At 46.6% G+C, this 24,798-nt stretch overlaps 1 protein-coding gene, 1 long non-coding RNA gene and 1 other non-coding gene across 8 annotated transcripts in view; 1 reads left to right on the top strand and 2 right to left on the bottom strand.

Annotated features, from left to right (window-relative positions):
* The window catches only part of SLC7A8 (solute carrier family 7 member 8), a 50,590-nt gene that overhangs the window by 10,959 nt on the left and 14,833 nt on the right, over positions 1–24,798 (bottom strand). For 3 of the 6 annotated variants that reach the window (XM_045900545.3, XM_045900547.3, XM_045900546.3), the window contains 5 exons: positions 22,650–22,854; positions 21,591–21,742; positions 3,672–3,797; positions 1,806–1,959; positions 1,095–1,218 (listed from right to left, as the gene is read on the bottom strand). In XM_045900545.3, coding sequence (XP_045756501.1) covers positions 1,095–1,218; positions 1,806–1,959; positions 3,672–3,797; positions 21,591–21,742; positions 22,650–22,854 — 761 coding nt within the window. Of the gene's footprint in view, positions 1–1,094; positions 1,219–1,805; positions 1,960–3,671; positions 3,798–6,996; positions 7,135–11,267; positions 11,423–21,590; positions 21,743–22,649; positions 22,855–24,798 lie in introns of those variants that run through there. The other 3 variants (XM_064570849.1, XM_045900549.3, XM_064570848.1) reach the window with 3 other exon arrangements.
* LOC135361600 (uncharacterized) lies at positions 1,421–13,469 on the top strand. Its single transcript, XR_010405122.1, has 3 exons — positions 1,421–1,505; positions 7,641–7,869; positions 13,101–13,469. It is a non-coding gene; the product is annotated as an uncharacterized LOC135361600 (long non-coding RNA).
* LOC123862719 (U1 spliceosomal RNA) lies at positions 2,801–2,963 on the bottom strand. Its single transcript, XR_006795393.2, has one exon. It is a non-coding gene; the product is annotated as a U1 spliceosomal RNA (small nuclear RNA).

Genomic DNA, 24,798 nt, shown 5'->3' on the forward strand with positions numbered 1-24,798 from the left:
AAAGTGGAGGGCCAGGACCAGAAGCCAGCTGAGGGAGTCCAGGCTTCACTTTACATTATACACTAATGAGTCAGGCAGGTTGGGGTTCAAATCTAAGCCCAACAGTTTGGACCTGTGAGACCTTGAGCAAGGTCCTTAATTTTTGAGCCTCAGTTTTCCTATCTGTAAAATAGAAATGGTTCCTAATTCATAGGGTGGAATTTCTAAATTCATAGAAATAATATAAGAAGGGAAAAATGATAAGAACAAGGCACTATGTAGGCTGAGAAAAAAAAGGTGGTGAAGCTATAGACTAGTCTTCCTATACTGAAGGAATGTAGAATGTCAAGGGACTAGCCTTTTCTATATTCTCTGAGCCAAGTACACACTCGATTTCTAGCACATTATCGGGGAGGGGTCGTTTAGAATGGATGTCCTGCTGGGTTAGGTCAGTGGTCATGGAAAAAGGCTGCCCTGGGACACTGGAGGGCCTCTTTCTTTACAGTCTTCTGACAGGAGACATGTGATGACAGTTTGGCAGGGTGGCGTCAGGGCCCAGGTGAAGCCAGGTAAGGGGGCTGCATGGCTCCCAGGGCTTTCCTGGGTATCAAAGACCCCAGTGCCTTGGATCTGCATCTCTTTCCCCAAAGAGCACAGACCATTCCTACTCCTGTTTACTGGCACACACTTTTCCCTGATGAGGGAAGGAGTCAGGCTGCATGATTTCCAGAGGAAGAAACGAAGGCAGAGAGGAATGGCGTTGTCTCGTGCAAGATTTTATCTTTCTGAGGAGGAGCCTGCCTCCTTTATACGATCATCACATTTAGAGTTTAAAGTGCCCCAGATCAGGAGCTGGCAAAACTTTTTCTGTAAAGGGTCATACAGTAAGTAATGTAGCTTTGTGGGCAACACGTTGGTTCTGCCGTTGTCACCGTTCTAGGTACAACATGGCCGTCAGTTTGCTCCTGGGCACTTGGAGATACGGTTTCTGCCCTGAGAACTTGGGATGACTTCTAATTCCACAAATTCATGGATCAGGGAAAAGTGAGTGGGGCCAATCTGGCAAGTCTATGTCAACATTCCTGGTTTGAGGGGCTGTGAGTTTGATTTCTTACCACAGCGACTGCGTTTGAAGCCAGCAGCTCCTGGGGGGACATTGCAGTGACATAAGCGACATTGGCAAAGACATACACAAATGTGACCAGTGGGATGGAGATGAAGATGGCTCTGGGAAGGTTCCTGTAGAAGGAGAGGAGGTCAGAGAGGAAAGGCCTGGCACCTGCCTCATCACGGGGTTTGGGAAGTGCCTTGTTTTTCTGCTCCAAACTGACCTGGCAGCCTTTTGTGACACTCCCTCTCCCTGGGGGGTGGATTCTGTCTCAAAATGGGCAGGGCAATTTAAAGGAAATGAAACAGGGTAGGCTGGGAATATGCTCCATACCTGCTGACCTCTTCCTGACTGGACTCTCCATGATGCACCGCTCTCCCCTGCTTCAAGACACAAAGACCCTCCTGTCCTAAGACAGGTAAGTCAGATGCCTAGAGGCCTGTCGGTACATTTCATCCTCTAAGGCAGTGTGCTATCTCAGCAGTTTCAGCTTTTAATCTGCTCTGGGACAGTCACGGGATTTTTCTCCTCCTGGCAGGGTAGATGGCAATGGTTTAAGTTCCTGAGAAATAACTGTTTCTTCAGGATAGACCAGGTCATGGTCAGAACAGGGGCTGGAGATGGAGAAGTGCCCAGTGGACACCTGGCTCTCTCTTCTTAGTAGCAGGTGCCATGGCCTTTCAAGGGATTTGGGAAGAGCTGGGTCATTTCAACTCACTTGTAGGGATCAACAAGTTCCTCAGTCACGTAATTAAGAAAGTTCCAGCCTCCGTAGGCAAAGGAGCCCTGAAGGAAAGCCAGTGCGATAAGGCCGATGTCAGGTTCTTGGAAATTCTCAAATGCGTTCTTTGGTTCCAGCCAGAAATACTCTCCTGTGGACGCAAGGGGCAGGAGGCTGCTCAGAGAAAGAAGCCAGAGGCCTGGCGGCCTCTAGCCTGCCTAGTCCTGTCTCAGCTCCTCCTGCAGTGATGATCCAGCTCTTGTCTTGTTTCCAGTGAACCCCACACATTGGAGAAGTGGGACCAAAAGGAGCAGGAAATAGAGATTAGGACTTCCCCAGAACCTAGGAACCAGGAGTCCAAATGCAGGCTCAGGTTCAAAGCACAGCTCTCAATCTTCTTTTAAAGGCAAATTTACTTGGAAGGAAAGACCAGGGGAGGCCACTGGTCAGGGCAGGGTACAGTAAATCAGGGGTGTGTGGGGGGGTGGGGGGTGGGGGGAGCTGGGATTTGGAGATGCAGGATTAGAGCCATTGGCAGTCTCTTGACCACCTTCCTGTATATCTAAGTTTATATATTTTCACAAAGAAAGCATGAACAACAACAAACACTCAAACATAAGCTCCTATGATGCCATAGTAGTTCATGCTTACTCTGCTTTCTTTGTCAATAACCTCCTCTCTCTTTCTAACGTATCTGGGCTCTTCATGCTATAGATTCCCTGAGGACAGGGTCCTTCAGCAAAGAGCTTTTCCACTGCCTCCCCAACCTTTAGCACAGTGTCCTGCACACAAGTGGGCCCTCAAGAAAGGTTGCTGATGACGTTGTAATGAAACACAGAGTAACTGCCCATATTTTACTTAGTCATCTGTGATCCAGCATTTGGACAGGAAATAAGTAGATTAGAGTGATCAGGAGAAAGCATTAGGGCCAGAATAGTAGGGACTTATTATCTCTGAAAAGATAGCACAGTGGTTTCTTTCTTTCCTTTTTTTAGGGGAAAGCATGAACACAGTCCCCACTACCACAAATTATATAGTCCCATTTCTCACATTTGGGGAAATTGCAGGGGTCAACACATCCATAGTGCAATGGATAAGCCTCATCCTTGGAAAACCACTTTCATGATCATGGTATCTCCCCTACCAGGTAGGTATACACAGTGATTTCTTTAAGTCTACACAATATTACCTGCTAAAGAACTTAACACAACTGGTTAAAATTAACAGTAGAACCTTAATTATGTTTCCTGGAGTAAATATCCAGGCACCCCACATGGCCTTCAGGGCTTCTAGGCAGGTAGGAGGTCTCTCTGTTTGTCATCTGACTTTCTCCAGGAGGCAGTGACACTGGGCAGAGCCTAGTGGTGCCATGGTTCCCATGGAAACCAAATACAGACTCAGACTTGGAAGGGACCAAATCCAGTGAGGAATGTTGGCAGGGGCCCCAGGAATGTCGAGCTCTCTCGTAGAGATTATGAGTAATTTTGAAATGCGTAAAAATCTCCTCTGTTCCCCATTTTAAGATATGAACAACATACAATATAAGATGCAGGGAGCTTCCCTGGGGATGGGGTAAGAGGGCAACAGGAGTCCAGAGATCTGGGGGCTTCACCTAGCTGTGCTAGAGCCAGGAGGTCAGCATGGGAGACCTGAACTCTGCAAACCAGGTGGGGCATGCTCAACTTCCAACCATCCCAGGAAAATGGTTTCTCTTCCCCTTTGTCAAGCAAGTGAAGAAGAAAAGTCATTCAAGGTCAGAATTGGGAAATCTCAGGGTGCACATGTCCAAAGACAGTGTGAGGGGGTGTGTACACGAAAGAGGCAGAAAGTTGGGTGAAGCCCTGTTGTTTGGGTGATACTCACCTTTGCAGATCTGGACAACTCCCATGATGATGATCAGGGCCAGGGCCAGGAGCTTCCCAGCTGTGAAAATGTCTTGAACCCGGGTGGCCCACCGCACACTGGCACAGTTGACCCATGTGAGGAGCACTGAAATGACAGAGCCCCAAACATATCCTCAGGGCTATAATGAGGCTGTAGGAGGCCCTCTGAACAGAAGCAGAAATGCTTCTTGCTCCTGACAATGGGACTGTAACAGGCGAGCCAAATTTCCCTCAAGCCCAGCCCAAGTTTCCAGAAACTTTAGCTAGATTAATGGGTTACAAATGGGGATTACCTGCCACAAATTAGAGCTTGGTCAGAGCATGCCCTGCCCAGGGCTGGAAGCCAGAAGTAGGCATGGAAGTGAAGGCACTGGCTTTGAGGAAAATCAGCATATTACCAGGGTGCAAGTATGGGCTTTGTTTCCAGGCCATTGTATGTTCAGGGGGAGCCCTGAGCAGCTGGTGGATCCTGAATGTCATCTTCCTCAGCCTGATTTTGGGGCAACAGAGGGTTAGGGGGAATCTTTTTTTTCCCCCTGTGGTATAATTTACATAGAGTAAAATTCATTTTTCTAAGTGTACAGTTTGATGAGATCTGACAAACATATTCAGTTAATCACTTCCACAGTCTTTATATGGAACATTTCCAACACTCCCAAAAGTTCTCTTTCTTGCACTTTGATCTCCTTTGAAGTCAGTCCCTCTCCCCTACCTCTGGCAACCACTAATTTGGTTTCTGTCCCTATATTTTGCCTTTTCCAAAATGTCACATGAACAGAATCATACAGTATGTAGCCTTTTGTGTCTGGTTTCTTTCACTTTACATGAAGCTTTGGAGATCCATTCATGTTGCTGTGTATATCAAGTCTGGTCCTTTTATTGTCACGTAGTACTCCATTTTATGTATTGGTTTTCTACTCACTGGCTGATGGACATCTGGGTTGCTCCCATTTTGGGGCTATTATGAATAAAGCTGCTATAAACACTTGCATAGAACTCTTTAAGTGGATTGTAGATGTCTTTGAGAAGGATTTTCCTTTCTCTTGAGTAAATACCCAGGAGTGAGATTCTGAGTCATAAGGTAAATTATAACTTTATTATTTTTTAAGATTTTGTTATTTTTAAAAGTAATCTCTAGGGACGCCTGGGTGGCTTAGTTAGTTAAGTGTCTGTGTTCAGCTCAGGTCATGACCCCAGGGTCCTGGGATCAAGTCCCACATTGGGCTCCCTGCTCAGTGGGGAGCCTGCTTCTCCCTCTCCCCCTCCCCCCAGCTCTCTCACTCTCTCTCTCAAATAAATAAATAAATAATCTTAAAAATAACAACAACAAAAAACCCCCACAAAGTGGCTATATCGTTAGCATTTCCACCAGCAATGTAGGTGAGTTCTGTTGCTATGAATCCTTTCAGCATTTGGTATTGTCAGCTCCAAAAGCTTGTCTATTCTAATAGCTGTGTAGTGTATCTCATCGTGGTTTCAATTTGCATTTCCCTCGTGACTGATGATGTTGAGCAGGTTTTCATGTGCTTATTGGCCACTATCCCTCTGTCTTCTTTGGTGGCACAGGGGCTCCCACAGAGATCCCAACAACATGGAACCTCCAAGGACTGGGGAGAGCTCAAAGGCTGAATCCTAGGAGGGAGGGACTCCGTTTTACAGCCACACTCCCCAAGCAACCCAGGGAGCCTGTCCTGCAGGAATGGGACTCTCACCTTCCTGGTGCTTAGGAAGTCCTTGAGAACAAAGGGAAGAAGTTAAAATCCTCTTGTTTCTCCTTCCTCTGAAACAGTGACCAGGACGGCCCCCCCGGTCCTCCAAAGGTACAAGTCACACATGTAGAAGCACCAGACTTTCTTCTCAAGCTCTGGCCAGGCCTCTGACTTGAACAGTTGATCAAATTATATCAATACCTGATCTTTAAACTGTGTTTTTACTTTTCAAGTATTTTCTGACCTTACTTGATTCTGAGACCATTTCTTTCTTTCTTTCTTTTTTTTTTAAAGATTTTTATTTATTTATTTGAGAGAGAATGAGAGAAAGCACATGAGAGGGGGGAGGGTCAGAGGGAGAAGCAGACTCCCTGCTGAGCAGGGAGCCCGATGCGGGACTTGATCCCGGGACTCCAGGATCATGACCTGAGCCGAAGGCAGTTGCTTAACCAACTGAGCCACCCAGGCGCCCTCTGAGACCATTTCGACAGGGTAAAGACCTGATCCTATTATCTATCTGTAACCTTTCTCCTCACACCATCTCTACTTGGCAAACTCCTTCTCATCTTTCGAGATCCAGCTCAAATGTCACCTGTTCTGTGAGTCTTTATTATTTTATTATTTTACTTATTCCTGACAATGTGGCTGCAAGGTAAGATACACCAGCCGCACTTTATAGACAAGGAACAAAGTCTGTCCCTTCTCTTTTCTCAGACCGCTTTGTTTATATTTAATTTGGGGCATTTACTTCTTTGTATTATAATGATTTGTTTCTTTTTCTCTGTCTCCATGTAGACTAGGAGGGCAGGGACTATGACTTTTCATGCTTTTAATCCCAGGGCGTCATTAATGCCTACAAATAGTAGGTACTCAACAAATATTTAATACTTGGATACAGAAAATGCCCAATTCATTAGCCCTGCAATCTCATCTCAGTCTACACATTCTACAATGCACACAATCTCCCCTGCTCCCCAGGAATCTCATCAAAAGGAGACACAATCCCCAGTTGGTTGCACAGAGCCAAAAGAGCGACAGGAAACTTGACTTCAAACTCTTGACTCCTCATGGAGAAGCTGTTATCCAAGATGGTGTCATATAAGGAGAACCAAAACATGTTGTCAGAGGAAGGATTTTAAGTGCCTGAACAGGGAGAACATCTTGTAAATACTCGAATGTTCCAGATGGACTGAGACATTCTGATAAACACACATTTGGTTTATCTTACTCAATTCAAAAAGGATTTCAGGATCACATGCCTGGTGACAATCCAACCCAAATCACTCTAAGCAACAGGGCCTGTGATCTGTTTCTCCTCAGGGCCCTGAGGATTGCTAGGTACAAGGGTGGGCCCTCAGGTCCCAGGAGTTCAGGCAGACACAAGCAATGACTTAAGGATAAAGGAGATTGATTTATGAAAAGAAGATTAGGACACAAAACCCATGAGGCTCAGGGATAGGTAAGGATTACTGAACAAGGAACCAGATTGTGATCCCAGAGAAGAAAATTATCCTCTATCAAGGGGAGGAGAGGGCACGGTGGGGAGGTGACAGGAAAGTACTTGGAGGGAAATAAGGGATGAGCAGGACAACTCACAGACATTCTTCCCCAGCAGGTGGGGGGAATGTGGCCACCTCCTGGTGGGCTGGAATAGAAAACACAAAATCATCTATCTGCTTAGGAGAGGGACCTTGTCAAGGCAGTCAGATTCCTTCAGTCAGCTCCAGAATATTCCTGGGGGATGGGAGATATTTGAAGGAAGGGATAATTTGTCAAATAAACTTGCTGTGGGTGTCTTCTGTCCCACCTGATCTTATCTTCACAATTTCACAGGAACCCAGACCTTGACTAATATTTAACCTTTTACCTTTATAGAGCTCTTTCAGAAATAAAAAGAGAAATCCCGAGAATGGGGTGGGGAGACATTTTGCCTGTGACACTAATCTCCTTAAAACAATGGCTGCAGGCCCTCACATCTGACCCTTATCCCTGCTGTTGGGTGATCACAGCATGTGACCGAGGGGAAAGAGGGCATTTTCAGTCTCCTGCTACCACAGGACAGCTTCCCTCACAGCAGGCTGAAACCTGAGCCTCCAAACAGAGAGGAAAGGTCAGTGAGTGAAGGCAACACTGTCAGGTGCTTGGCAAGCCCCTGCCCTGTTCAGGCATCCTGTCTCTGCCAGTCTGCTACCCAGAGCCCCTTTCTGTTGTTAATGGCTATGGCCCCTCTCTCTTCTCAGCCAGACCCTGCATTCTGCATGCTTGAGAAACAATGACCTCAGGGAAGCCACATGAAGATGGGGACCAGTGGCCACTGCAGCTTGAAATGTGAGGGTTTTCGTTCATCCATCCATTCATCTGTCCATCTGTCCAACCATCATCTACAAAGGGCCTACTGTGCTAAGCACTCTGGTAGGTGGGGGAGTTACAAGACACAAGTCCCTGTCCTCAGGAAGTTGAGAGCACAAGGTAAGGGAGATGGGTGAGAGCATAAGGTAAGGGAGATGGGTGAGCTAAAAAAAAGATGATCATGCAACAATGTGGTGACAGCAGAGCTCTTCACGGAAGCCAATGGGTATCCATGAGGAGCCCCGAACTTAGCCCAGGGGATTCAGAGGTGTGTCCTATAGGAGGGGGAGACCCTAACCAAAAGGAGAATTTTATAATTTTGGCCCAGCTGGATAAAAGAAATAAGAAGGAAAAAGACTCTGGTTCTTGTCCACTGTAATCTGGCTGTGGAGTGGTTGCTGCTTCTCTAGAGGCCCCCATGGAATCTCGGGCTTATCTGTATTTCTTGGGCATTTTCTCCTCTTTCTCTTTTGTATCCTTTCTGTTTGCTGGGTTTAAAAAAAAAAAGGTGAAAAGACTATCAAGACGATACTTCAAAAAGATGCTGAAGTCAGGGGTTGGTTACTTAATCTGCCAAGTTGGAAAAGGTGACAAGGTGACACCTTAATGTCAAGGTGACAGGAGGGATACAAAAAACAGGCAGGCAGGAGTAGGGGACTCAGAAGCCAGCAATCTTGTGACCTGCTCAGAGCCCAGGGCCCAGGGCCTCTCAGCTGCTGAATAGGAGAGGTGGGCTCAGTGCTCCCTGCCTGTGGGAAAGCTGAAAGACTGGCAGAGAGGTGCAGAGTCCTCAGATCGACGACAATGCAGATCCTGTCACTGACCTGGACAGAGGGTCAGAGTTAGAAAAAGAGACATGATGTCGGAAACAAAGGTCAGAGAGGGAGAAAGAAAAATTTGAAGAAGCCACGCTGTGGGCTTTGAAGATGGAAGAAGGGCCCATGAGCCAAAGAATGTAGGGGGGCTCTAGAAGCTGGAAAAGGCAAGGAAATAACTGTCCCCAGAACCTCCAGAAAGAACACAGCTTTGCTGTCACCTTGAATTTAGGACTTCTGACCTCCAGAACTATAAGACACTAAATCTATGGTAATTTGTTATAGTAGCAATAGGGAATTAATACAGGGCCAGGCACCATACAGAAAGACCAGAAAGCAGGTGGCACACGCTGAAATAGCAAAATTTTTAAAGAGCAACCAGGCGGCACACCCCAGGACCCCAAAGGAGTGCCTGTCCACAGGCCTTGCAGGACACCAGTGGAGGGAAGTGGTGGGGCTCTCTAGAAGTAGGCAGTGAAAGTGAGGTCACCCATGTGCTCTAGTTGGCAAATTTCTACACCATATGACAGCATCCCAACTCGAGGATCCTATAGCTAAAGTGTTACTGCCTCCTGTTTCTTCCCTTCCTAATTCTATACAGTAGTAAACAGGCTCATCCTCCAATAACTCCAGCTGTGCCTTTCCTTCCAAAAAAATTTGGGGGCAAAAGACACTCCCAATATTCCTCCTTCATCTAATGCCAGGCTCTTTTCCGTCTCCTCTATATTCCATTCAACTTCAGGCCCAGACATGCAACCCAGATGCACATACAAATGGAGACCCAAGTTCCAAACTTCTCACAAGGCGAGTCTAGTGCTGGGAGGCTCAGATGTGATTCTTTTCTTCTCTGCCGCCATGGTTTTGTTGGTCTCCTAATTTTACTGACCAGAGGCTATAATCACAGGCCATAAAAGAAGTCAAGATGGAAAGTCAAGAGATGAACTCAAAAGTCCTGAGACTGAGTTCCTTCCTCAAGTCAAAGGGTAGAGTGGCCACACTGTGTGCTATCTTGCAGTGGACAACACCAAAAGCACCCTGAAAGAGTTCGCTCTGGGACTTTCCCAGGTGGAGTCAACCCAACCCAACCCCCCAGGAGGTAAGGTGAGGTTAAAGGTCTATAGATTTTAGAAGGGAAGAACAGGAACATGTTTTGGGAACCTTTACTTTAGATGAATACCTTATAGACTATAGGTAAAAGAAACAATTTAATCTCTCTAGTCCATTTTTAAACAGAACATCAGTGACTCGCTAGCATAAAATAAGTCTTCATTTAGAAAATTTTAAGCATGGATTAGAGGGAATTGTGGGACTGGTTTTAAGTGTCCACAATCAGCACAGGCCAGGGCTGTGTCTTCAGGTGCTCCCTTGCTTCTAGGAACAGGACTCTGGCCTCTTGCTGAGCTGGGCTGGCAAAGGGTCATCCTGTGCCTTCATCAGAGGGCCAATGAGCACGTTCCCACATGGATCCCTAAACTAATCTCATTCATTTTGCCAAGCCAGCTTCTGCTTCATGGACCACACCATTCTGGTGTGATGGGGTGAAAGACAGGATGGGGCCATTTAGATAGGAGGCTGGACTGATTGTTGTAAGAACAGTGCTCAGAAGAACGAACCAGTTGGGGCTCTCCTTGTAGACAGCTCTCGGCACTGGAGGGAGATGTTTGAGGCCAGTGCCCTACTACCCGGGAGCACATTTCCAGCCTCATGAGCAATCAGAGCCAGGAATGACCTGAGAGACTCAGAACCTCATTTTGTATGTGAATGGAGTAAGACCCCAGCTAATGTACTCCTACCCCCCAGTTGCTTATTCTGCCACTATGTCAGCCTTTCTTTTATCATATACACATTATCCCACTTTCCCTCTGTCCATTCCCACATTCTCTCTCACCCTGCTCCTGTCAATGGTACTCAAGGTCATTGCTCAAGGGCCACCCTGAGTCAGTCACCTGAAGATATTAGCCAGTTTGCTTTCAGGACAGCAGGAAGTAAGATGCCAATGTGGCGAAAAGGGGAAGACTAGGATGGCTACCCCCGAGAGACCAAGAGAGTCATGTCCATTCCTCTCAGAGCTTTAGAAAATTATTTCCCACTGGCAGACTCGACTCTCTGCCTTGTATTCCCTTCTCTGGCCCCTTGTCGATGTCACCATCACACGTTCTCTTGAACTCTGGGAACTTCTTTAGGATTTTTCAGTCTTACTGGCTTGTATCTTTCTCAGGAGTGGGCTGGAGGCAGCTTGGAAAGGTTTGTTTTCCTTTAGCATTTCCAGAACTAGGCCTCTCTGTCCTTTCAGATAAGAGAAAACAGGCAGTAGAAAGGGGGAAAAAAATGCCCAGACTTACCAAAATCCATAAAGACAGGTAGTGAAGAAGGGAGGGAAAGAGTGAGCCTGAGAAACGACAGTGGGAAGGAAGGAAGAGGAGGAATAATACACATCCTTACGAGTGAGGGGAAAGACCTCAAGAGAAGCAGCACAGAGAGAGAAGGCCAGGACAGAAAAAAGAAAGATGTAATGCGCTAAAAAGACATACTACTGAAAAGGGAAGCTGTGACGCCACTTTGTAGAAATCAGAACACCCTGTTCCTCTCCAGAACTTCAAAATAAGCACCTTTCTGGGATGGAGCTCCCAGCCCTCTGAAACAGCCGTAAATTTTACCTGGGTTAGGGCTTGCCTGCCAGAAGCATTAATATCTTAGTCTCACCTTTTGCTGGGGCACGCACTTCTCCTCCTTCCACCTTCCGCCATGCTCTGCCAGCTCCCCCTGACTCCCTCCCTCCAGACCTGGAACAAAAGGGGCAAAGTGATGCCCCTCAGACCAGCCCTCTGGTGTCCATGGTGCCCATGCTGGAGCGCCCAGTGAGCACCCAGCCTGAAGGAGGGGGTGTGGCGACACTGGGCTCCGTGATAGGCTGGCTGGGGCTCCTTGGCCGCCTCTCCCCCTCCTGCTTGTGGAAGGATCAGGGCACGTGTCTCTAATTGTGGAAAGACTGCTTCGGCTTGGCCTGCCTAACCTCAGCTGTTTCCAGATCTAGGAGGTTACCAGTGCTGGCTGCCAAAAGGCACTGATAGGCAAAGAAAACACAGAACCCTGTTTAAGTTCTAACGCACACAACCCAAGGCTTTGATACGGTTCCAGGTTTGCCCACGTGGGCCAGCCTGAGCTATCTTTCCTTCTGAGTCCTCAGAGAGACCTGGAGGGAAACTGGGGTATGAGTGTGGAGACACAGCCAGCGTCCTAGAATCTTTCACTGTGCCCAGGGCGAGACATTTTTCACGTGGATTGAAGAGCTGCATTATAAAGTCTCAAGTTATTGACTACCTAAAACAAAGGTTGTATTATGATACATGTAAATAACTTGACTGATAAAAGACAAAGACATCAAAACAAAGCAAGAGCAATAACACCAGAATAAATCAAATGAGCCCTTCCCTATAAACTAAGCTTTGATCCCAGCTTCTGTAAGGCCACACAATCTGTGAAACAGATCTTGCTACCATGCTACAGTAATGTTTTGTCCTCCAGCCCCTTTCATCTGGAAGCATTCTTCCAGCTAAGCTCCCACCCACACTGCCCCACCCCCTTCCTGGCTCTCTCTTCCCCTTCCTTCTTCCCCTGACCCCTCCGTGCCAGTTGCTAGACCTGGAGTTTCTGCTGAATCACCATCTGGTACTTAGTTTAGCCAAGAAAACCCAAACTCCCAGCTCAGCATTTTCCGAGAGCTGAGTAGTTCTCTCTTCAGCATAAGCTAAACATGGCCTCTGAGCTGGGGGTGGTGGGGGGAATGGAAGGCAGCTGGAAAACAGGGGAGACAGACCTAGTGCACCATGCCACCTTGAGGAGCCCCCTTTTAATCCTACTCATTACTGTTCCAGCCCCAGACTGAAAAATTCCTGTTATCTCACACCCCAATTCTCAAGGTGGATGCCTCTCAGACACATAGCAAGGGGAATGGGGTGGATTCTGCAGGGTCTGCCCAGAGCTCAGGAGGGCTAGCCTGACTTTCCATCATCCTCAGCCTTGGAGGAGAGGGTGTGGGTCCTGGGAGGTCTGGTTGGTTCTTGGACTGGAAGACCTGTGGGCTCTGTTAGTGTCACTTAAGCTTATAAACATGGACGCAGGCTGCAAAATTCCCAAGACTGGTTCAGTTATAACCCTATTCCAATGGCAGGTAGTGCCCAAACTCGCTAAACTCTCAAAACAAATCTTCCCTCTCATCTTTCCCCCAAAGTTCCCTGTAACACTAGACCCCACTCCCATCAGTCTTGACTTTTATGTTCTTGGGTATGTGATATAAATTTGGAGAGCCACATTAACCCTTCCAAGTTCACCAGGCACAATTAATGGCTGAACTTCATAAACCGCAGGCTCTAGCTTCTCTGGGAAAAACAAAGTGATCCTTGACAGTCAACAACAAAAGGCCAGAGAATTTAATCTTCTACTGGTTCAAGAAAGTTAACAAGTTGTTTCCATCCTGAACTACTGGAAAATTCTGTTTCAGGAAGCCTCAATCCCATTCATTATTCTCCCAAGTAGGGCTGGACACATTCCCAGGAACAAGCTCCTCATTCTCCAATTTCCAGGACTTGGGCTATGTGCACCCTTTTGAACAGCAAACTCCAATCTGAGAGTAAAAGTTGGAGACCAGAAGAGACAGTATGGAAAGCCAGGAAAGAGGAGGTGATCTGGACCAGCAATTGAAGCATACTGGAACTAAAAAGAAGACCCTGACTTCTCAGGTAGCTGGTGGGGACAAAGAGCCTGGTCTGATAACAGAACTCGATTTTGACCAATTGACAGAGGTCTACATCATCAATGGATCTCTAGGGAAGAAGACCTCCACAAAACTCTAGAATTCACTGTGATATTTATAATTGCTTATTATGATATATAAACTATAAAGCACTTACCAATAGTTTGTTCTTCTTAGAGCTCAAGACTGGGCTGCTCTTATGGAAATGTAAGATGAAGATAACAAAGATACCTTCACTCCCAGGGCTATGGACATGAGGAATACTCCAGAGGCCATATAGGGCAGGGAGGAGGTGAAATGGCACTGAAGAGCCGGTGTCCACTCTGCCATTATGGGCATAGAAGCCAAAAACACATTGACTGCCTTCCTCAAGTCCCAGCATCAGCATTTGAGTACTGAAGAGTGAATGGGAAGGGTTGCGAAGGCAGGGGGCCAACTCAACTGAGTAAGAACCACACCAATGACAAGGCATTAAAATATGATCCAGTGTTGTCCTCGATTTATTTCACCTGAATTCCAATAAGAATGTGCCATCCTTGACCTCCTAATAGCCCTAATCACAAGGTCTTGCCATTTCTGCCTTGCAAATGCCAAATACATCTATTTCTGTATATTCCCACAGCTTCATCCCCGATTCACGTTACAGAAATTCTGGATTTCTGTAATCACATTGTACCTGGTCTCCTTGCCTCTGATCTTATTCCCCTCTCCAATTCATCCTTTACACTTGCAGGCATGAGTCTTCTAAAATGTAAATATGATCGGGTGCCTGGGTGGCTCAGTTGGTTAAGCGACTGCCTTCGGCTCAGGTTATGATCCTGGAGTCCTGGGATCGAGTCCTGCATCGGGCTCCCTGCTCGGCAGGGAGTCTGCTTCTCCCTCTGACCCTCCCCCCTCTCATGCTCGCTCTATCTCATTCTCTCTCTCAAATAAATAAATAAAATCTTTTAAAAAATAAAATAAAATAAAATGTAAATATGATCATGTCAATCCTCTGTTTGAAACCCTTTAATGCCTTCCCATTGCCCTTAGGGTAAAGTCCAATCTCCCCAGGATTGCCCATAAAGCCCTTTCATGGATGGATCTTCACTTCTATCTATATCGCCTACCTCTTAAGTCTATGCTGTGGCTATACTGAACTACCTGGAATTCCCCCAGGGAGCCATGTTCTTTCTTGTCCTCAGACCTTGGCACATGTTAATCCTTCCAGCTATAGCATTCTCCCTGCCCCATCCCATTCCACTTCCTCTCCATGCTGGATACTGCCTGGCTATCTCCAACTGATCTTTCCTCAACTTATGTGTAATTTTCTCCAAGATTTTCCTTAACCACAGTCCCTACCCCCATTTCTGTTATATCTAGCTCTGCCTGGATGTTGTCCTCTTAGGGAATTTACCACTTAGAACTGAAATTCCCTGTGTACTTGTCAGAATCATCCAGTGGATGGTGGGTTCCTTAGTACAGGAACTAAGTATTCTCATGGCTAACACAGTTTCTGGAGCAGACACTCAGATATTTGATAGTGATTGAATGGTTCTGCATCCTGTGTGACACATAGAAGACACACAAGTAGACTCAGTAAATGCAGATTAAGGCTTAACTTCCTGCTGCTGCTGCGAATGAGAATGCGGGTTTGTTGGTTCATTGGTGCCCAAAACAGTATCTAGCACATCACAGGCACTTAATAAATGTTTGCTGGATGAACAGTGTTGAGATTCTCGTTTATATAATGCTTCCCAAGAGTCTCAACCCCTTTCTGAGTTGTATCACTCTAGAGCAGGCTTTGGGGCAGTAACCTGAGGTGGCCACCCTGAGGAAGACTTCCAACCAAAGACTTGTTGAGGGCTCCCCAGGGCTTTGCGGGGGCAGTGGAAGGCAGAAATGCAGAACACATTGTGACTGCTCGTCGTAAATGCTAGACAGCTGAGATATTTCATTTTGATTTGTACTAGATAAACTAGGTTGCTCTCTCTTAGTAGTCAATCACCATGTCCAGCTGATTCTACTCTGAAATCTTCCTTGTTTTTGTCACCTTGTAACTTCATTTTTATTTCAGGCCAGGACTTCTCCGGCCCGCACAAATGCTTAGCCTGCTAACTCATCTCACTGCTTCAAGTGTCACAGTCTTTTTTTCACTCAAATGTGAACCTATTCATGTTACTCTTCTGCTCAAAATCCTTCCCGTCTTGGATGAAGCTTGCTCTCTCCTGCATGATATACGGGATCCTTCCAGATCTGGCTCCTGCTCACCTGTTCACCCTCATCTCCTGTCACTCTCCTGGGCTTTCCACACAAAAGAACTTGCTTTTCTCCAACAGGCCATTTCTCCCTTGATGCCAGGTCTTGCTTGTGCCCTTGCCTCTACCCAGCTGTTCTATTTCTATCGGGAGCTACCTATTTACCTTGCAAGATTTAGCTCAACCTGGGAGCCTTCCCTAGCATTCCTCTCCCAACTTTGAAGCACCTTGCTCTGTGTTGCAAACACTTCTGTCATCACATTGTATTATAATTATTTGTTTGCACACCAATCTCTTCATTAGCCCTTAATCTCTTCCCAGACTCTGTATAAATAATGCCTTATCGCCTCTCAGTGTAGGAGCTCAATCTGGTGATTAACTGATAGATTTGCAGTTTCTTTCTTTTTTCCCTGGGAAGCCACTTACAAAATAACTTTAGTCTTTATGAATAATAAAAATGAAAAATGGGGTTTTAGTCAAATTGACCATTCAGTAAAAAATTAAGAGATTTTTCAATATGCAGTTGACCCTTGAACAACATATGGGTTTGAACTGACCAGGTCTACTTATATGTGGATTTTCTACAGTACAGTACTGTAAATGTATTTTCTCTTCCTTATGATTTTTAATATTTTATATTAAATATTTAATAATATTTTTAATAATATTTTTAGCTTACTTCATTGTAAGAATACGGTATATATAATACATACAACATATAAAATATGTATCAATTGGCTGTTTATGTTATTGGTAAGGCTTCCAGTCAATGGTAGGCTAAGAGTAGTTAAGTTCTGGGGAAGTCAAAAGTTACACGTGAATTTTCAATTGTGCAGGGAGTCAGTGTCCCTAACCACTGCATTGTTCAAGGGTCAACTGTATTTAGATTTTAAATGCTGGCTAGCTAGAAGATGTACAGAGAAGGAATATGACTTGGATGTATGGGAATCAAATATAGGTCATCTGTGTTTGTCTGGATTCATATATATGAGGACTATGAGACACCCCAAGAACTCTGGGGGCTAAGGAGGGCAAGAAGGCACTGCTGCTTAGGCTTCTGAGGCAACAGGTTTAGTGCATGGTGATAAATTTGGGGCTACAGAATGTGAAACCTCAAAGGAAAATGAACCGAGATTAAGGGACTTAGAAGTTAGGAAAGACTAGAAGCCTCTGATGTCAAGGGATTAATTTGTAAGAGACTTGCAAAACAACACACAGTTTATCGATCATAGCATCCTGCATCAAGGACCTGGGAACTTTCCATAGAGGAATTGCAGAGCAACTCAGGGTTAAAAGTTATACATATACAGGAAAGTCCTTTCCCTTCTAAACTGCTCAAAGGAGAAGAAGAAAAAGAAGGAAGAGGAGAAAAAGAAGAAGGAGAAAAAGAAGAAAAAGGAGGAGGAGAAATCTGAAGCCCTAAAAAAACAGCCTCTTAGGAATCTCAGTAGAAAGACAGAAAACAAGATAAGAAGCATTTTTTTTACTTGTGAAATGCATGTAGGGCACTCTTGTCCCCTCAGGGAGAGAAAGGAGAAGGAGCTTCTTTAGTACAGGCATTCAGGGAAAAGAGGATACTTGAACGAGAAGAAAAATATTCTACTTCAGATCCTGGACATGACCCCAGACCCCAAAGAGAGGAAGGAGGCCAGGAGCTGCCTGAGTGAAAGGTGACCCAGTCCCAAGGACAGGGAGACAAAAAGATCCTGAAGGAAAACCTAGAGTAAGGGAGCAAGAAGCACAAATGGGGGACCCCAGAACACCTGACGCTCCTTCAGTGTCACTGGGACCACTTTGTTTATAACTAGAAACTCAGGAAGTAGCCAAAAGATACAGCTAAATGATAAAACAGTAAGCTGCAGAAATAACCTATCCATATGATGTCTATCTGCCCAGACACACACATGGAGGGATGCACTTTATTTAGAACTGGAAGGATACCTATCCACTGTTAGCACGGCTACTGGGCAGGGGAGAGGGGTGAAGATAAGGGGAAGCTTTCACAGTCGGCTCACTTTATATATTACTTGACTCTCTTACCTAGAGAATATAGTCATTTATTTACAAAGTAGTAAAAAGGGAAAGAAAGAAAAGAGAAACACTCCAAGCACATCACAGAAGAAGGCACCAAAACCAAGTTTCAACACCTCCTATTCCCCTCTTTCCTAAGTCCCTCCTCCCACTAATATGCTTGTTCTGGAGAAGGGAGAAAGCTTTTCATTTAATTAAAATGTAAAATATTTTCTTTTTTTACTGCCTGGTGGCTAGGGATATTCTGCTGACTCAGCAGTGAATAATCAGCTTTGACCTACATAATAGAATAACTCAAAGTGGCAGCTGCAGTTGCATAAGCAGATCCAAATCTGCAGTTCCTTCTCCCTCCCCCAAGGCTCCTTGCAGGCAAGCTAGTTCCAGCAGGTTCTCTCCACCTCTCCACCCCCATTTGGCTGTCCCACCACCATTTTTCATCCAATGTATTCGATGTATTCTGGCCCCACCACAGGACCAGACTTGACCTCATCTCCTCCCTCCCACAGCCAACGCCAGGCAGGGGCTTTGCCACCTGGCTCTCCCTGCTGGGCTCCCGGTCCCGTCCTCCAGCTCCCTCCATGACATACCAGTGACCTCTCCACAGAGGGTGGCCTTTCCCTCAAAAACTATCATCCTACAGTGGGTCGAGCCTGTCCTCGGCATGCCAAAATGACACAGCAGAAAGCAGAGCTTCTGGTTTAAATACATTCAGAAGAGCCCAAGCTCAACACCGATTCTCTCAAAAATATAGCTGGACTGGGCCACTCTTGGCTCTCCTGCCTCAGAACACCAGGCTTATTTTCACACAGCCAGCTGGCCTGGCACCTGCTAAGAGGACAGGGTGGCTGGAAAAAAAGATAACAGCATTTAAGGAAAGTAGAACCCATCAAGCCTTCCTGACTGTTTGGTTCCTATTTCACGGGATACCTTTTTTTTTTTTCTTTTTAAGATTTTATTTGTTTATCTGAGAGTGAGAGAGATAGAGCATGAGTTGGGGGGTGGGGTGGCGAGGAGGGGCAGAGGGAGAGGGAAAAGCAGGCTCCCCATTGAGCAGGGAGTCCAATGAGGGGCTCCATCCCAGGACCCTGGGATCATGACCTGAGCCGAAGGCAGACGCTTAACAGACTGAGCCACCCAGGCGCCTCTTCACTGTGATGATTTGAGGGGCCTTAAGAGATGATTTGAAGGGCCTGTGAAAGTAGGTTCCAAAAAGTATTCAACAAACCAGAAAACAGAACCTTTCTTTCTTTCTTCTTTTTTTTTAAGATTTTATTTATTTATTTGACAGAGAGAGACACAGCAAGAGAGGGAACACAAGCAGGAGGAGTGGGAGAGGGAGAAACAGGCTTCCCGCCGAGCAGGGAGCCCAATGCGGGGCTCGATCCCAGGACCCTGGGACCATAGCCTGAGCCGAAGGCAGACGCTTAATGACTGAGCCACCCAGGCGCCCCAAAACAGAACCTTTCTTTGCACAGACTCGAAGGAGTTGGGAATATTTGGTGAGAAAAGGTGAATGTGTGGCTATATCCGCACATACACACTGGGCTCCACATGGCCTTCACATCTGGGAGGAAGGTGGTGGCACATGGGCTGAGGTGAGGAGCTGTTTTCCATTCCCCCCAAAAGGAATAAGGAGAAATAAGTTTGGGTTTAAGATTTTTTTCCTTGCGAAGGTGAAAAAGTACTTGAATACCTATCTCAAGGACACTGAAAAATTCCTGTTTCTGGAGGACAAGATTAACCAATGTTAAGTTCGAGATAATCTTGCAGTTCTACTTAGGAGGCAGAGGACAAACCAGATAAGCTCTATTGAACCTTGGATGGCAGGAATTGGGAGAGAAGAGGACTTTGTCATATTGTCATCAGAGTTTCTAAATTCCTCCTTTGCTTGGTGCTAGGAGTGTCAAGGTGAGAGGTGGGCTGTGAAGGGGACAGCGAACAACCTGCCTTTCTAGGAGACAGTCCTAATCTCCTGTCCTGAGGGGACATCTATGGGGCTATATTACTGTAGAGCATCTTTGCATAGGGGTCACCTACCCTTGGCAGGCTGGGGGAAGGCAAAGAAAGTTGTAGGGTCAGCTGTCCAGGGAACTCCACCCTATGGCCTGGTTTCTCTCCTTGGTGACCAGTCTTAGGGTACTCAATTTCTCACTGGAGAGTTAAGGGTGGCCTCTTGTCTGAGACACTTCAGCAGTATCAGCAGGAAAAAGGAAGCCGAGTCTGCGTGCACGAGACCCTGAAATAGCAGTGGCCAGCACTTATGGTGTCCCCCTTCCCATCCCTATTAACCTGGCTTATGGCAGAAACAGCAACTCTTCCACATTCCCATGCCCATCCCCACACCCCTCCCTCCCAGCTCTGGATCCAGCTAGCAAGCAAGGACTGAGTGACTACTCTCAGTGACCACCCTCAGTGACTACATGACCCTGTGCTAAGAACACGTGTTGTCTCATGCAATCCTTGCAACCATGACCTCCTGTGCAGGCAGGATCACAACCCCCATCTCACAGTGGGGTGGGGTGTGGAACTTTGCCAAGCACGTGCCACAATTAGAAAGTTGTGCAGAGATACACCCTCAGGCAACCTGGTTCTGGAGCCCACATTCCTTTGCCTCCAGGGCCATAAGCAGGCCTGACCAAGCAAAAGGAATACAGCCCAAACAAGTATCGTGACCCCATAGTACCACCTGTCTGGATGGTAGGGGTCTATCCCAGAGCTGAATATCACTGCCAAAGAGGGCACACTTGCCAAGGAGACTACTCCTTGGATCCCAGCTGGCTGCCCTGTGAGAGACTTTGGGGTGGGCAAGTGAACCGTCCCTCCCTTTCCCACCAGCATGACAGAAGGAAAGTGTCAAGACCTAGGAAAGGGTGTGGCCTGGATGGTCACTGCTCTCAGCTAAGTGTATGTGTGTTGAAAGGTATGGTAGGGCAGAGATCATGTTAACTCCAAAAGTGGAGCTTCTGAAAAAAATCCAAATATTTACTTTAGAAATTAGTTTTGTGGGGAGCGCCTGGAGGGCTCAGTCGGTTAAGTGTCCAACTCTTGATTTCGGCTCAGGTCATGATCTCAGGGTCCTGGGATCCAGCCCCTTGTCGGGCTCCCCACTCAGCAGGGAGTCCGCTTGTCTCCCATTCCCTCTACCCCACCCCCAACAAAATAAAGAAATAAATCTAAAAAAAAAAAAAGAAATTAGTTTTTGGTTAAAAGATATAAAATACCCTAATCCATTGCGATCCCTGAGAATTCCTAAAAATACGAGTTGCAGAACTTCTCTACAACAAATCTCTAACCTATTCCAGATCACAGACATCTTTCCCCCTTCTCTGAATTTTTACTGCAATTGAATCCTTACTACAGAGCCTGTCTGTATAGCTTTCCTCCCCAGTTAGGCAGGAAACGTATCAAGGGGGTGGGGACCACAGACAATGCATTATATTCTCCCAACTCACAGCTTTACACTCTCCTCCCAAAGAGTTTTAAGATGTGAGCTGGCAGACTGAGGTAGAAGTGGATGAAGCCAGAAAAATCTTCCTGCGAGCAGCAGGGAGCCTCCAGCACAGTGTATGGTGTATGCATGGGCTGGAAAGAGAAGGAATCAGGAGACCTAGGCTCCACTCAGGGCCTGCCACCTTGGGTATGTCACTTGCCTGGCTCCTTTCCTTATCTGCTCTAGGAAAGTGATAATACTGACCCTGCTTACCTCATGGATTTGTCACAAGGCTCAGATCAGATAGTATAGATGAAAGTGCTGTGTGTGATGTAACGAGCCTTGCTGGTGAAAATCACTGTGCCTCTGAGCTACCTACATTTCTTCTTCTTTTTTTTTTTAACACCAGCTAATTATTTAGAATCAATTCCTCCAAAGCACCCATGTAGGGAAGTAATGGGGGAAAAATAAAGGAGGGAAGGAAAGAAAGAGGGACAGGCAGGAGAATCGGAGATGTGGGCCGCCAGGAAGGCTGAAAGAGGTCATCCTGAGAGCAAGGCCCAGATGGCACTTACATAAGCAGATGGCAGCCAGGAGTCGAAGGCCAGACTCTGGGGGGAAGCAGGTGGGGAAGAGCGGCTGCAGCACATAGTTGGAGAAGGTGAGGGCGATAACAGCCTGGTTGGTGGGGTAGATCACCAGCACCGCAATCCACAGCCTCAGGAACCTGAAGAGGGAACAGGACAGAACTTGACCCAAGACAGCTGTGGAGACCCCCACCCCCGCCAACATGCATGGCAGGGATTCACAAGTCATGGAGGGAAGCCTGGGCATGTCACTGGGCAGCATTAGGAGAGGTGGGTGGGCTAAAGGGGTGAGTTTCCTTTTTGTTTTCTGGGATGCTGAGGAGCTCAGCTCCTGCTCAACCAGACAGCCGGCCCTCCGCAATGACAATAGAGTGGTCTGATGATGAGGGGCAAAGTGTCTACTAGTTAATGAGCACACATCTTTGCATTCCTTCTCTCTCCCCTCTCCTTTTACCATCTCTTCTCTATGCTCTGAAACCCAGCATCCAGCGGTGGAAAATAAAATTGGCAACCCTGGAATTCTGACAGCCAGGACATGCTTAGGGTATGGCCGCTTAAGCAACTGCCAGGCGCAGCACTGAGTGGGGCTGTGAGGGGGAAGTGCCCTCCACACCCTTGGCCCCTCCGTGAGGCTCAGCTCCTCAGTAGCAGGGTCACAGACGCTGAGGAAACTCAAGATCAGGGCCTGGCCCTGCAGGAAGGTATCATCCTTGGTCATGTGAGAAGAGGGTACCCTGTTTCTTAGGTGGTCACTCTAATTTGTCAGGATTTTTTTGTGATATGCTTTCCCTGAGAGTCTATGATCAGAGTTGTCATACAGTTCTGTTTGCTGTCACCCACAGAATCTTGCCCACTGAGATCAACAGAGAGGTCAAAACTATAACCTGGTTCTTCTGCCACCCTCAGGAGAATCAAGGGGACACAGAGCTACACTAACAACCAAGACAGGGAGGCAAAAGAGGAATCCTATTCTCTAGCTCTCCTTGACACACTGGAAACCACTGGCCTTGGCTTCTAGATCACCCAGGCCTCCACAGATCCTCTTACCCAGCCAGTCCTCCAAAGATGTCCTTGACGTAGGAGTAATCACCTCCAGATTTGGGGATGGTGACCCCAAGCTCAGCGTAGCACAGGGCTCCCACAGCTGTGATGAGACCAGTCACAATCCAGACAATGAGAGCGAGGCCCACAGAGCCAGCGTTCTCCAGCACACCTTTCGGCGAGACGAAGATTCCAGAGCCAATGATGTTCCCTGCATGAGGCACCAAGGTTGCCGGGGGAGACAGTGGAGTCAGCACAATTGACAGGACCGGCATTCGCAGAAGTGATCTCATCTCTGGTTTGATTCTAAAATGCCTTTGGAATGCATAAATCACCTTCAGGCAGGTATGTCTAGTAATAATTTACATGTTTCCTTTAGTCCTCAGGATACCCCTACAGAGTCAGATATCATTTCTCCCATTTTACAGAAGAGGAAACTGAGTCTTAGTGATACCAAGTGCATTGCCCAAGTCCACATGGTGGTAAGTGGTAGCTTGGGTACTGAACCTCAAGACCCTCTTACTGGGCTATACCATGGTCCACCTGAGATAACAAAGGTCTTAAGACTAACTGGAAATGGCAGGACTGGAAAAGCAGGCTGTTCTCAGAGACAGTCTGCAGGGTAGAAAGCTTCAAAAGTGAGCCTAAGGGCAATACATTTTGGACAGATTGTGGTCATACCCCATGACTGGGGATTTTCAAGACCTATGAGCATCAATAGTACTCCTGGAGGCTGGCTTTCACCCCAGACAGGACAGCCCCTCCCTTAGTGAGGAACATGAAATAACCCTATAAAAACAGCCCTACAAAGTGGTTTGTAGAAGTGCAATATGTGCAAAGATTTAGCACTATATTCTTGCAAGGTCGTCCCCCTCCATTGGTTCATGTGACCCTCACAATAACCTTATGAAGTACAGGAAGAGGAGGAAGAACAGGTATTTATCTCTCTATTTTGCAAAGAGGCTAAGACGCAGAGGGGTTAAGTGCCTTTTCCAAATTCCACGGCTACTGATGGGTAAAATTGGATCTAGAAGTTGATCTCCTGATGCTTAATCCGGCGCGCTTTCCACTAATCTATTTCTGCTTCCGTGTGCAAGAGGCTGGCTTTCTCCTGAGAGATGAGGCTGGCAGCAAGGACTGAATGGTTGGCTATTGGGGTGTGTCTGTTGGGCAGGGGAGGAGTAAGAGGGTGGGGGCAGCTCCTGACATGCTCCTTCCCAAGCTTTCCTCTACTTCTTGTGATTCAAGGTGGTGATCAGGGTGCACCACACAGGTGCTTTGAAAGCTCTCTCCTTAAGCCCCACCCAGCTGTTCTACTAAAAGTCTGAGGGAAGAAGCAGAGACTAAGTGGATCCAGGTAGAAGTGCAGAACGGGAGTATGAAGCCAGCTTGGTCTGACAGTGTTCTGAGGACATCTCAAATTCCCACTGCCTCTCTTAAAGAGTCTGGAACCAGATCTGGGCTGAACAAGATGCAGAGTATAGGATTTTACACTCAACTTTCAAAAATGACTTTCAGATCTCAACCATAACTCAACCTCAATCCAGTCCTGAAACTTTCACTTCTAAATCAAAATTCATTTTTTAATCCCAGGCCATGCATCAGTTATTTTGGTCAAAGGGGACAAGAAGAGAATATTCACATTCTAAAAGCAATATATTTTATTCTTCTGGGATACAGAATAAGCTTTTCACACTAAAAAACTGCAGCGTGAGATGACGAATGGGAAAGGGAAGGGGTCTAGGCAGGTGGAAGAGCAGCAACCGTGAGACTGACATATAGAATCGGCAGCTGGATGCAGCTGGAAGGGAAGCATATCTGTCTTAAACTTGCCTTCCTTCTATGCAGATAGTCTATCCCAACAGAACTGGGCTGCCTACAGAGATGAAGCTAAAAGAAGAAACAATCCCTTATGTTCAACTTTGTGATCTAAACATTAGGCAAAGAGAGATAGAAAAATGAGATTCTGGGCCCCACCAGTTCTTAAAGGCTTTTCCTTTTCTTGTACATTTGTTTAAAGTCCTGTGATAGGAACAAGAGGATATCTTTCAGCCCCCTTCTCTCCTCCACCAGCCTCCATGTCTGCTTTGCATGAAGGCTGGGCTAGTGGAGACTAGGAGGCCTTCAGGTAGTGTGCCCGGTCTCAGGACACAGT

This window comes from Mirounga angustirostris, unplaced genomic scaffold (assembly GCF_029215605.1).
Source record: "Mirounga angustirostris isolate CCGP_5_RB_7025 unplaced genomic scaffold, mMirAng1.0.hap1 SCAF_9, whole genome shotgun sequence".
Classification (NCBI taxonomy): domain Eukaryota; kingdom Metazoa; phylum Chordata; class Mammalia; order Carnivora; family Phocidae; genus Mirounga; species Mirounga angustirostris.